At 45.0% G+C, this 13,847-nt stretch overlaps 1 protein-coding gene across 1 annotated transcript in view; it reads left to right on the top strand.

Moving 5' to 3' along the window:
• Window positions 1-13,847, top strand: part of LOC310795004 (voltage-dependent L-type calcium channel subunit alpha-1D-like) — a gene marked incomplete at its 3' end in the record, with an annotated part of 112,461 nt that overhangs the window by 82,138 nt on the left and 16,476 nt on the right. The window contains 11 exon segments of the mRNA XM_083657026.1: window positions 311-418; window positions 2,874-2,926; window positions 3,243-3,389; window positions 4,011-4,212; window positions 6,483-6,641; window positions 8,893-9,003; window positions 9,328-9,411; window positions 10,368-10,496; window positions 12,460-12,525; window positions 13,111-13,202; window positions 13,597-13,756. Coding sequence (XP_083513152.1) covers window positions 311-418; window positions 2,874-2,926; window positions 3,243-3,389; window positions 4,011-4,212; window positions 6,483-6,641; window positions 8,893-9,003; window positions 9,328-9,411; window positions 10,368-10,496; window positions 12,460-12,525; window positions 13,111-13,202; window positions 13,597-13,756 — 1,311 coding nt within the window.

Raw genomic sequence — 13,847 nt, 5'->3', positions numbered from 1 at the left:
GGGGGCAGAGAGGAGGGTAGGATAATGTCAGTGGGGGCGGGGCCCATACCAAACCATTCATGTTATAACATTTCTTCCTAAAAAAAAAACATTCCTTCTCAATCTACTTTCTAGAGGTACTCTATTCCTTCAAAAGTTGTAGCTGTCATAGATTGTGTTGCAAAGTTGATTTCTCTACTGTTGACAAAATGTGATATTGCAAGTCGCTTTGGATAAAATGACGTAATGTAATGTAATGTGTGTGTGTGTGTGTGTGTGTGTGTGTGTGTGTGTGTGTGTGTGTGTGTGTGTGTGTGTGTGTGTGTTGCAGCATGTGGTCCAGTGTGTGTTTGTGGCCATCAGGACCATCGGGAACATCATGATCGTCACCACACTGCTGCAGTTCATGTTCGCCTGTATAGGAGTTCAGCTGTTTAAGGTGAGAGACAGACAGACAGACAGACAGACAGACAGACAGACAGACAGACTGTATAGGAGTTCAGCTGTTTAAGGTGAGAGACAGACAGACAGACAGACTGTATAGGAGTTCAGCTGTTTAAGGTGAGAGACAGACTGTATAGGAGTTCAGCTGTTTAAGGTGAGAGACAGACAGACAGACAGACTGTATAGGAGTTCAGCTGTTTAAGGTGAGAGACAGACAGACAGACAGACAGACTGTATAGGAGTTCAGCTGTTTAAGGTGAGAGACAGACTGTATAGGAGTTCAGCTGTTTAAGGTGAGAGACAGACAGACAGACAGACTGTATAGGAGTTCAGCTGTTTAAGGTGAGAGACAGACAGACAGACAGACTGTATAGGAGTTCAGCTGTTTAAGGTGAGAGACAGACAGACAGACAGACTGTATAGGAGTTCAGCTGTTTAAGGTGAGAGACAGACTGTATAGGAGTTCAGCTGTTTAAGGTGAGAGACAGACAGACAGACAGACAGACTGTATAGGAGTTCAGCTGTTTAAGGGGTGAGAGACAGACTGTATAGGAGTTCAGCTGTTTAAGGTGAGAGACAGACAGACAGACAGACTGTATAGGAGTTCAGCTGTTTAAGGTGAGAGACAGACAGACAGACAGACTGTATAGGAGTTCAGCTGTTTAAGGTGAGAGACAGACAGACAGACAGACTGTATAGGAGTTCAGCTGTTTAAGGTGAGAGACAGACTGTATAGGAGTTCAGCTGTTTAAGGTGAGAGACAGACAGAGCCTGTATAGGAGTTCAGCTGTTTAAGGTGAGAGACAGACAGAGCCTGTATAGGAGTTCAGCTGTTTAAGGTGAGAGACAGACAGACAGACAGACTGTATAGGAGTTCAGCTGTTTAAGGTGAGAGACAGACAGACAGAGCCTGTATAGGAGTTCAGCTGTTTAAGGTGAGAGACAGACAGACAGACAGACTGTATAGGAGTTCAGCTGTTTAAGGTGAGAGACAGACAGACAGACAGACTGTATAGGAGTTCAGCTGTTTAAGGTGAGAGACAGACAGACAGACAGCCTGTATAGGAGTTCAGCTGTTTAAGGTGAGAGACAGACAGACAGACAGACTGTATAGGAGTTCAGCTGTTTAAGGTGAGAGACAGACAGACAGAGCCTGTATAGGAGTTCAGCTGTTTAAGGTGAGAGACAGACAGAGCCTGTATAGGAGTTCAGCTGTTTAAGGTGAGAGACAGACAGAGCCTGTATAGGAGTTCAGCTGTTTAAGGTGAGAGACAGACAGAGACTGTATAGGAGTTCAGCTGTTTAAGGTGAGAGACAGACAGAGCCTGTATAGGAGTTCAGCTGTTTAAGGTGAGAGACAGACAGAGCCTGTATAGGAGTTCAGCTGTTTAAGGTGAGAGACAGACAGACCTGTATAGGAGTTCAGCTGTTTAAGGTGAGAGACAGACAGACAGAGAGCCTGTATAGGAGTTCAGCTGTTTAAGGTGAGAGATGGACAGACAGTGAGTCCACTATAGTTCACTCCTCTTTAGTCCTCTTTAGTCATCTCATTGTAGTGAAACTTGACCTCACTGTACAACATGGCCTATTGTGACCTCTAGGATCATCACATCCTCATGAAGCTTTATAACCAGAAAGACCTATAGGGCATACAGGGGATAGAATGGCTTTCATCCTAGGTATATTTACAATTTACAATATGATGGCGAGGGGGTTTCCGAGCAATTTTCAGAACAGAAGTGCTCGCCACCCAATCACCCAAAAATGCAGTTCTTACAGAAATCTACATTCACTCCATTCTCACAGACAAACTCACTGGTTATTATTCATTTACAAAACTCTCATAGGTAAAACTCCATCATATCTACAATCACTTCTTAATATCCACAACACAAATCACAGTCTGCCTTCCAGTAGCTCCATCAATCTCCTCATACCCAAAGCCTGTACCTCCAAAAGTTTCCATTGCATGAGAAGCTGACGGGATGGTAAGGATTATTCCAGGTATTAGTCAGCTTCTATAACTGTAGGTAGACAGAGTTATGGCTTGTGAAAAACTTTAGATTGTGATTGCTAAACTTGCACCAACAATTTGCGAATGCTTTTTTTTTATATTGTTGGCACGTGACCATGGTATAAGCAGATAATCAACTCCTAGGTGTGCGTTCAACCATTTTAATGCACTTTGCGGTGTCAGGTGGTTCTTCGCCTCCACGTCTTTCATTAAAATCATTTAATGCACACCTAGTCATTGATTATCCATTACATATATTGACTGCCGAACAGGAAATGTCCCCGATTTCATTTCAGAAATCTGGTCACCTTAACTTTCTTATTTTTTTCACTTTACATGCTTTACTAACTTATTTATTTATTTATTTTATAAATTACATTACGATTACATTACAATGACATTATAATGTAATGTAATTTATTTTACTTCCATTCAGGGTAAATTCTATCGCTGTACAGACGAGGCCAAACACACTCCTGAACAGTGCAAGTAAGCTGCATCGAACTCAATGAACTCATTCTCCAGCGTCTGCTCAAAATACTTCAATATTTCTTAAATCAAGTGTGTCTGTGTGTGTGTGTGTGTGTGTGTGTGTGTGTGCGTGTGCGTGTGCGTGCGTGTGTGTCTGCGTGTGTGTGTGTGCGCGTGTGTGTATGTGTGCGTGTGCGTGCGCGTGCGTGCGTGTGTGTGTGCGTGCGCGCCCGCGCATGTGTGTGTGCGTGTGTGTTTGTGTGTGTGTGTGCGTGTGTGCATGCGTGTGTGTATATGTGTGTGTGCGTATGTGTGTGTGTGTGTATGTGTGCAGGGGGACCTTTGTTGTGTATAAGGACGGTGATGTCACTCACCCCATGGTGAGAGAGAGAGTCTGGCTGAACAGTGACTTTAACTTCGACAACGTCCTGATGGGGATGATGGCTCTGTTCACCGTGTCCACCTTCGAAGGCTGGCCAGCGTGAGTACACATACACAAATACTACACGTACACAAATACTACACATACACAAATACTGCAAAATACAAATACTACACTTACACAAATACTGCACATACACAAATACTACACATACACAAATACTGTGCTACTAATTCTGAATTACAAATGTAATCGTCTGCGTGTAATTCTGAACAATTTTCTGTCAGTCAAATTTCTCTGTAATCCGCAAAGTCTGATTGTTAATTCCTTGTCGATTAAGTTTTTATGACCAGCAATCAAAGGTTACGATTTGAAATGTGTCGGCTTCTCTCTGCCTACGACCCCCCCCCCCCCCCCCCACCCCAATGATGATTGGGACTTGGCTTTTAGACATTTATGGTATTAATAGGCTGATATTTATACAAAAATAGGCTATATATCATGATTGATTGTGAGAAACCAAGCAGGCAATCAGTACCGCCATATAGTAGTCGGAATGGAATGATCCTTGTTTCATGACCACATTTTGCCGCAGTTTGACTGTGACATTGGCGGTCGTATCATCAGGCTCCTTAGAACCAATCGTCGACTATTTCGGGGCTGTTATTAACAAATTCATCATTCTCTCTCTCTCTCTGTGTGTGTGTGTCTCTCTCTCAGTCTCTTATATAAAGCCATAGACGCTAACGGGGAAAATTCCGGTCCCATCTACAACTACCGGGTGGAGATCTCCATCTTCTTCATCGTCTACATCATCATCATCGCCTTCTTCATGATGAACATCTTCGTGGGCTTCGTCATCATCACCTTCCGAGAGCAGGGAGAGCAGGAATACAAGAATTGTGAGCTGGACAAGAACCAGGTACTACACACGCCCTACCATCCAACCAGAACCAAGCACTACACACGTGACACGTCCCAACCAACCAACCAGAAACAGGTAGCCTAATACACACGTCCCATTCATCCAACCAGAGGAAAGGTTATACTGATGTAACTAAGGGGAAACCTCTGAAACTGAAAAGTGAAGCAAATGAGGAAGTGCCTTAAACCTGCATTCTAACATAGTGAACCGTGACCCTCAAGCCTTGGCTCTCTAAACTGCATCAAGTTGCCACAGCAGCCTATAAGTCCATCCATCCATCCATCTTCAACCGCAGTATCCTCGGCATCTGCCGGCTCTCCGAGAGACGAGAAGATCTGTGTCGGAGTTACGCTCATCATGTCCAAAACTCCCACCTGAGAGAACTCCTCCCCCACTCTAATCAGTCTGTCTCTGGCCGCAGCACCAGACAGGCCAGTAAGCTCCAGTCTATGCCAACAAGAACTGTGCACTATAGGGACTCCACCATCCCCTACCTGAGCAGACTGTAACTTGATCTCGTATGTTTTAACCCCTCTTTTTTCAAATGTTTTGTGTTTGTGTTTTTAACATTTACACTGTAAAGGACATGTACTTTATCTAGTGTTAACTTGATGCAATATGTTCCTGAATAAAACACTTCAACTTCAAACTTCAACTTATCCGTCATCGGGTCGAAGGTATCATTTCCAGCTGGGCACCCTAAACTTGCCTTTCCCTGGCCACATTAGCCAGCTCTACTGGGGGATCCTGAGGTATTCCCAGGCCAGCATGGAGATATAATGTCTCCACCTAGCCCTCGGTCTGCCCCGTGGTCTCCTCCCAGCTGGACGTGCCTGGAACACCTCCCTAGGGAGGCGACCAGGAGGCATCCTTACCAGATGCCCGAACCATCAACTGGCTCCTTACTTTTTTCTTTTTTTTAAGATTATTTTTTGGGCGTTTTTGCCTTTATTGATAGGACAGTAGGCAGACAGGAAAGGTGAGGAGAGAGTGAGGGGACATGTGGCAAAAGACCACGGGATGGAGCCGAACCCGGCTCGGCCGTGTGAAGGACTAAGGCTTTGTGGTACACGTTCTACCAGGGGAGCCACCAGGACGCCCCAATGTCTCCTTTCTACATGAAGGAGCAGCGGCTCTACTCACCTTATCGCTAAGAGAGATGTCAGCCACCGTCCTGAGAAAACCCATTTCGGCGCTTGTATCCGCGATCTTGTTCTTTCAGTCATGATCCATCCTTCATGATGACCATAGGTGAAGGTAGGAAGGAAGATTGACCTGTAGATTGAGAGCTTTGCCTTCAGGCTCAGCTCTCTTTTTGTCACAATGGTCCAGTAAAGCGAACGCAATACCGCTCTCGCTGCTCCCATTCTCCGGCCCATCTCCTGCTCCATTGTAGACAGATGTAATCCTCAGCCCAACGAACTGCAACCCCTCCCCCCCAGATTTCAGATTTCAGATTTCAGATTTCTTTTATTCACACACACTTGAAAAAATATATAACTTGAAAAATGAAGGAAACCAGAGTGTGCAAAAGGGAACCCCTACGACTAAGCCCCTCCCCCCCACGACTACGCCTCCAAATCCTGTTAGTGAATATCACAAACAGGATAGGTGATGAGGTGCAGCCCTGGCAGAGGCCAACCCCCACCAGGAATGAGTCTGACTTACTGCCGAGAACCCGGACACAGCTCTCGCTTTGGGTGCACAGTGATTGGATGTCCCTGACTAGTGACCCCCTTACCCCATACCCCTTAATCCCATACTGTGGGAGGTGCTGCGGCCTATAAGTTCTGTTTTTAAATAGCTTAAATACCCTTTAATGGTGATGGGATACATTTCACTTTGTAAATCAGAAAATCCACTGTTTTGCTGCCAGGAGTGGGATCCAATCTCCACACAATGCAAACACTCCCAACAGTAAACATTTTTGTCCAAAAGTTTTGTTTTCATTCAAAGTTAATCTTGAAAACAGCAATTTATTTTGTTTTAGCTAATATTAATGTTTAATGTGAATGTATTTAGCAGGTGTCATATGACAGCAAGAGATGATGAGGGACCTGTAATAATCAACAAATACCATCTGCATCTACATAAACCACAGCTAAAGACTCGTCTGCAACAGCAAATAAAATATGAGACTGTGGGCTACCCTGCCTTGTCCCATTTGAGAAAACTCACCCTCTCTCTCTGATTCTCTCCCTTCTCTCTCTGTCTCACTCTCTCTCTGTCTCTCTCTCTTCTTTCTCGACCCCTCTCTCTCTCTCCAGCGTCAGTGTGTGGAGTACGCCCTGAAGGCTCAGCCGTTGAAGCTTTATATTCCTAAGAACCCGGTCCAGTTTAAGTTCTGGTCCATCATCAACTCCACCGGCTTCGAATATGTCATGTTCGTCCTCATCCTGCTCAACACCGTGACGCTGGCTGTACAGGTGTGTGTGTGTCTGTGTGTGTGTGTGTGTGTGTGTGTGTGTGTGTGTGTGTGTGTGTGTAGCGTGTGTGTGAGAGAGAGAGAGGGAAACAGATGCATACTACATCATTTGCATACTTTCGTTTATTTCATTATAGTATGAATGACTAACGTTAAGGAAACGTCCCACAGATTTTTCGCTGCGGCCAGCAGGGCCAGCAACCCTATAAGTCACTCTGTTGGGTTATAAGTCACTATGTTGGGTTATAAGTCACTATGTTGGGTTATAAGTCACTCTGTTGGGTTATAAGTCACTCTGTTGGGTTATAAGTCACTATGTTGGGTTATAAGTCACTCTGTTGGGTTATAAGTCACTCTGTTGGGTTATAAGTCACTATGTTGGGTTATAAGTCACTCTGTTGGGTTATAAGTCACTCTGTTGGGTTATAAGTCACTCTGTTGGGGTATAAGTCACTCTGTTGGGTTATAAGTCACTCTGTTGGGTTATAAGTCAATATGTTGGGTTATAAGTCACTCTGTTGGTTGGTCCACAAAAATGTAAAGTTCGCATATCTGGTCGCCGCTATTGCGAATTCGCGCTTGTTTTTTTCTGTTCGAGGTAGAAACACATTTGCTGTCAAGACATAGCTACACATCTCTACAACATCTCATTTTCTGATTTCTAAATCACAAAAACCTGACCTTAACCCTAACCTATCCCCTTTTCACAACACAGTTCTTTATATGATCGTTAAGAAAGCCCACCAATTATGTCTCAAGCAGCGGTCCAGCTAACAACGATCGTCTTACAACTGTCGCAGAGACATTTCAAAGGTACTCACCGGCACTGCCTTCTTGTGATCTTGGGCGGTCAGGGTTGACATTTTGGCACTGCTAATAAACATTTTTATGCAACGTTGAGTACCATTTAAATTTGTCTGCGACAGTTGTGAGGCAAGCATTCTTAGCCTGACCGCGGCTTGAGACTTCATTTGTGGGCTTCCTATAAAGCAGTGGTTCTCAAATGGGGTTCCGGGGACCCCCAGGGGTCCTTGGGGGGGTTCCAGGGGGTCCCCAGCCAAAAGTAGGGGGAATTTATTTTCGCTATAATTCCATTCATAAGTAACACAATGACTATTTTGGTCATGGGTTTTATACACTTTCTGTAATAAAACATCCAAAAGCATCAATCTTATTATCATATGGGGGACCGTGGGACAAAATCCTATCAAATGGGGGTCTGTGGTTTAGGGGTCCTTCATGTGAAAAAAATTGAGAACCACTGCTATAAGGGACTGTGACAACACAGTTGTGAAAGGGGCTACCTTAACCCTTAATTTAACCGTAACCTTAATTTCAATCAATTTGTGCTTAGCTTAGCTACTACTTTAAATATTGTTAAGGAAATTATAAAATTCCACTGTGGACATTAATGGGTTGTAATTAGAGGGTTGTGTAATTAGATGTGTTGTGGTCCAGTGTGGTTCAGCAGCAGTACTTTGGCTGGCCTGTGAGGGGCAGTAATGCGCCACAATGCATCCAGTCTGCCGGAAAGCCATTAGAAGAAGAATGGGATGGCTCCTCTTAAAGGGGCAGCATCATTGCATACTTTTAGAGTTTTGACATTAAATTGACTTTTCAGGACTTTCCAGGACTTTCCAACCTGCCCATGACTTTCCCCAGATTATAAGTCACCTCCATGCACATTTTTAGACCAATTGGACCTGCGGGGTGGACAGACAAACAGCATAGAAGACAGACACACAAACACACAGACAACTTTGACTTTATTATGTAGATATAAAGGCTGTTTTTGTATGGTAAATGGTAAATGGCCTGCAATTATATAGTGCTTTTATCCAAAGCGCTTTACAATCAGTAGGTACATTCACCCATTCACACACCGATGGTGGCAAGGTGCCACGCATGGTGCTGGCACACCAACAGGAGCAATTTGGGGTTCAGTGTCTTGCCCAAGGACACTTCGACATGCAGACTGGAGGAGCCGGGAATCGAACCACCGACCTCTTTTATCCAAAGCGATTAGTGGATGACCCGCTCTACCTCCTGAGCTACAGCTGCCCCTTAATAATAATTATAATTGTATAATTGTCTAACTGACTGTTTGTCTGTCTGTCTGTCTCTGTGTGTCTGTCTGTCTCTGTATGTCTGTCTGTCTGTCTCTCTGTCTGTGTGTCTGTCTGTCTGTCTGTCTCTCTGTCTGTCTGTCTCTGTATGTCTGTCTGACTTGATAATGTATTATATTTTTTCAGCACTATGAGCAATCTAAAACCTTCAGCCACATCATGGATATTTTGAACATGGTCTTCACTGGACTCTTCACTGTGGAGATGCTTCTCAAGCTGCTGGCTCTGCGGCTCAGGGTGAGACTCCACTTTACTCTCATCTTTATCATCTAAACACCAACACCAATAAGACCGGTCCACACACTGCATGGCAGCTGCCCACTGCTCCTAGTTCTACAAATGTTCCTACAGTAGAGGATGGCTCAAATGCAGAGGATGAGTCTGCCCACAGGGACAATAAAGTATAACTTAACTTAACTTATTGCGGCTTTGTTTTTGCACAACAGCATAATATCACTCTATTTTATCTGTCATTTAAGTATTGTTTTATTCGTGTGTAGATGATGATGTCATTTTAAAAAGTAAGCTGTGCCTCTGAGTCTCCGTCCTTTGTCCTTGCAGCACTACTTCGTGGACGCCTGGAACTCCTTCGATGCTCTGATCGTGGTGGGCAGCGTGGTGGACATCGTGGTCACTGAGTTCAGCGTGAGTACTGAGGTAGCATCAGTCAGGGGTTAAAGTGTCTGATCGTGGTGGGCAGCGTGGTGGACATCGTGGTCACTGAGTTCAGCGTGAGTACTGAGGTAGCATCAGTCAGGGGTTAAAGTGGGTCAGAACTAGCCTGGTAGAATCCATCCTGATCATGTGACCTCACATCCTGTTTGGCTCTATCTATCAGTCTGGACTTCCAGGCGCCCACAGCGATTTTCAGTGGGCGGGACTTGGGACTATTTGCCTCGACAGACAATCAGTGCCAATCAAAAGTTTCCCTTTTGTCGGAAGAACAGCGAAAACGTCTTTCGCCGAGAAACCCCCCCCTGGCCCTGTTTAATTGTTGTTACAGAGTCTATATCTTCAATAACTGCACTTATTTATGGCTGTGTTTACTCTACTAACGCTACCGTTATGTCTCCTTGCTTTGGGAGACGCCATTACTGTACTGTTACAGTACAGTAACTGTTTTGTCAGCAACGGCCCTGATTGGCCTTTGTAGATGTGGGCGTCTGGAAATCCAGACTGATCCGTACAGTGAAGCAGAATGTAAGGTCACATGACCAGAATGTAAGGTCACATGATCAGGATGTTTTACCAGGCTAGGCTGGAGCAATCCTGAACGACGTTCCAACACCTGTGATTAATAAGTAATTAAATCTGATTGGCAGTTTCATACATAATGATGTCAAATGATACCCTTATTATACCTTGCAGGTCTCTCAGTCTGTTAATCTATACACTTTACAACACTGCCATCAACTGTTCATATTAAAGTACTGTGGTACTGTGGCTAATTTAAATTCACATTTTCTGCCTTCTGTTAACTTTCCTATCATCACACTCAACCTGTTAAAAATGATATAAAAAAATCTCTCTCTCTCTCTGTCTGTCTGTCTGTCTGTCTGTCTCTCTCTCTCTCTCTCTCTCTCTCTCTCTCTCTCTCTCAGAGTGGGGAGGACAGCTCTCGTGTGTCGATCACCTTCTTCCGTCTGTTTCGAGTGATGCGATTGGTCAAGCTGCTGAGCAAAGGGGAGGGCATTCGCACCCTCCTCTGGACCTTCATCAAATCACTGCAGGTCAGAGGGGCGGAGCGAAGGGTGGTCACATTATGAATTATGAGTTATTATGGAACACTGTGTGAGGCTGTGAGGCTCTCATGCCTTGCTCCTGGGCTCAGCGGCAGTGTGTGAGGTGGGTATAAAAATGTAATACAAATAGGACAAATAGACATTAAAATAGCATACAAAATCATACAAGCATCTGTAGCAGTCAATATGCCAATAATGAAAAAAAAAAAAACTCTCGTAACAGGACAAGCCCCGTCTTTTATTGTCACACGAACACCACAATACATGCATGCGGCCACAACACACTCATGCTGACGGTGGCCGGTGAAAAGTGTCCTCTGCATTTAACCCATCCAGGCATGTCCTTTCCTCCGAGGGGCAGGCCAGGAGCAGTGGTCGCTTTCTCGTACAGCGCCCGGGGACCAACTTCGGATGTTGTCGTCACTGGTCGGATGACGATGACGATCTGATCTTCTGCATGTTTTTAGTGGGGTGGTTATATACGGAGGAACCCCCTGGGGGAGCACGGGGAGAACATGCAAACTCCACACAGAGAGAAAGGCCCTTACGACGAGATACCCCACCTGGGCAGTAGGCACTGAAGATATGGGGGGGAACACAACCACAGCGCCCACAGTGTCCCAGGCGAGAATCGAACTCAGGACCTTCTGACTGCGAGGCGACAGCTCTACCACTGAGCCACCGTGCCCCCCGTGCCCCCGTGAAGTGCATTAAAGTGCATTATGTATAGCAGCCCGGCATATTTAAAGTGCATATTGCTGATGATGACTAGCTATATTCCAATCATCATAATAAAAAATAAAAATAAAATCATGATAAAATAACCGACCAATACTTCACCTACCATTAATACATCTCACATCTTATTTAATTTAGTTATTAAAGTCGAACTGAACCCGTTCGTCACGTGCATATGAGTCCGTTTCAGACTGAAAACATAGTTTGTCTAAGATGACAGGTTGAGAGGCGGGTCATAGTATCATGTTCAGTGTGTTGTGGCGCTCCCCTCGGGAAGAGCCTTGACGGGAGGAGTGGAGCTCAGCGAGCCGCAGGCAGCCAGCTGCCTTCGTGTTGCCGAGCGGAGAGTGCAGCACGTCGGCCTGGAATCTCCGAAGTGCGACCCCTGACAACCAAGCTCTCGGATGCGCGCGCCATTATCGCTGCTGTAAATACGATATCCCTGGAATGCGCGTTTTAACGAGCCAGTTACATTTCTTTGCATTCTTAGAGATTATACTTTTTGTTTTTTGTTCATGTTTCTAACAATTGGCCAAGTTAGTAGTTCGTTTATGGGATAGGAATTCTGCCAGATGACAGGCACTAGGCGCCATTTTCTACTTCATTTGGAAGAGAAAATGATCCTGAAATGAAGATTTGATTGACAGCTGCATGTCGTGATATGATTGGTTGAAATGGGGTAGAAATTTGATAGTTCTAGGTGACATCAGCAAACTGTACATTACTGTTATCAATGAAATCTTGAAAAATTAACTTTTGATGTGAAAAAGTGTGAAAAACTAAAGAAATTAGATTGTTGTGATTTTGTTTGTATACATTATTAAATAGGTGCACTGCATACCCAGGTATTTGAACTGAAAGAAAAGAAAAGTCATTTTTGGGTTCAGCTCGACTTTAACATGGAAATAATAAACGCGTGTTTTGCTCTGGTGGTTCTGATCTTGGGGATCCATACCTCCAACCAGAATGGAGTAGCTGGAACTCTGCTGACAGTGGATGGGATGTGTCTGAGCAGACCTTGTCTTCCTTATACACTCAGCATAGTCAGGTACAGGTGGTACAGGTCAGCCTGCTGCTCCTCCATGATTTTCCCACAGATTTGATCTATCTTTCCCAATTTGGTTATTTGTGAGTCTGTGTGCTGCCTTGCTCCTGGGTTCCCGGGCACAGCGGCAGTGTTGGGAATCTAACGCCCTCCTCTCCTCCTCTGCAGGCTCTGCCCTATGTCGCTCTGCTCATCGCCATGATCTTCTTCATCTACGCTGTGATCGGCATGCAGGTGGGTCAGTAGTACTGCAGTGATGCAGCAGAGGGCGGCGTGTGGCATCACCACACAGGCTCAGGCCTCTTATACCAACCTGTTCTCTCTGCCACCTCATCAAATAGAGTACCCCGCAAAGTAGCAGTACGTGTAAAAGGCAATGGGGTTTTTGTATGGGGATTTTGGTTAAATGCATGAAATAAAGTCTGTGGTTAACGTTTATGAAACAGCAAAGTTTGTGTTCAGCAGGATAAACTTTTATGACTTTTGTGTAAATGCATTTTGTTAATGTGATTTTTAGAAAATGCGGAAGAAGAATTTGAGAGTTTGGTGGATGCGGGGCTTGAGGGGAAGGGTGGGGTCAAGGAGCAGTATTGTAACTATAGACAGTGCCAACAGTTATATTATTGTTCCAACTGCCACTTATCTTTTTCATTTTCTTGCTTTCTCTCTCTCACCCACTCTCTCTCTCTCTCCCTCCCCCTTCTCTCTCTCTCTCTCTCCCTCTATCTCTCCCTCTCTCTCTCCCTCCCCCATCTCTCCCTCTCTCTCTCCCTCCCCCTTCTCCCCCTCTCACTCTCTCCCTCTCTCTCTCTCTCTCAGACCTTTGGGAAGATAGCGATGCAGGACTACACTCAGATCAACAGGAACAACAACTTCCAGACGTTCCCTCAGGCCGTGCTGCTCCTCTTCAGGTCGGCTCCTCGTCTGCTCCTCTTCCTCCTCCTCTCTCTCTTTCTCTCTCTCTGTGTCTCCTTCTCTCCATCCTCCCATTAACGTCTGTGAAGATTATCATGCTGAACCCAAATTTGCGCTCCCATAAACTTTTGTTAACCACAGACCTTATTTGATGCATTTAAGTGAAATCCCCATTCTAAAACCACAGACTTTTTACCTGACGAACCAAAATAGCAGTGATTTCTGGTTATGGTGGCACAAGGAAGCTCAGGAGGTCAAAAATGAATCTTAAAAGAGAAAAAAAGGAGCTTCTTGGATATTTATAGACAGGTTTTAAGTTAGGAAGTAAAGATTGGTTAAGCCGACACAAATACGTCATCCCTGTGGTACTCTATGTGTGTATCTTTGCAGGTGTGCGACAGGTGAGGCGTGGCAGGAGATCATGTTAGCCAGCCTGCCGGGGAAACGCTGCGACCCCGAGTCAGACCACCTGCCGGGGGAGGAGCTCAGCTGCGGGAGCAACTTCGCCATCATCTACTTCATCAGCTTCTTTATGCTGTGTGCCTTCCTGGTCAGACAGAGACGCACACACACACAGACACACACACACACACACACACACACACATGCACACACACACACACACACACACACATACACAC

The sequence above is a fragment of the Poromitra crassiceps genome (genome assembly GCF_964638095.1).
Source record: "Poromitra crassiceps genome assembly, chromosome: 20".
In the NCBI taxonomy this organism is placed as follows: domain Eukaryota; kingdom Metazoa; phylum Chordata; class Actinopteri; order Beryciformes; family Melamphaidae; genus Poromitra; species Poromitra crassiceps.
The sequence above is the reverse complement of the archived record's forward strand: the minus strand, read 5'-3'. Positions and strand labels throughout refer to the sequence as shown.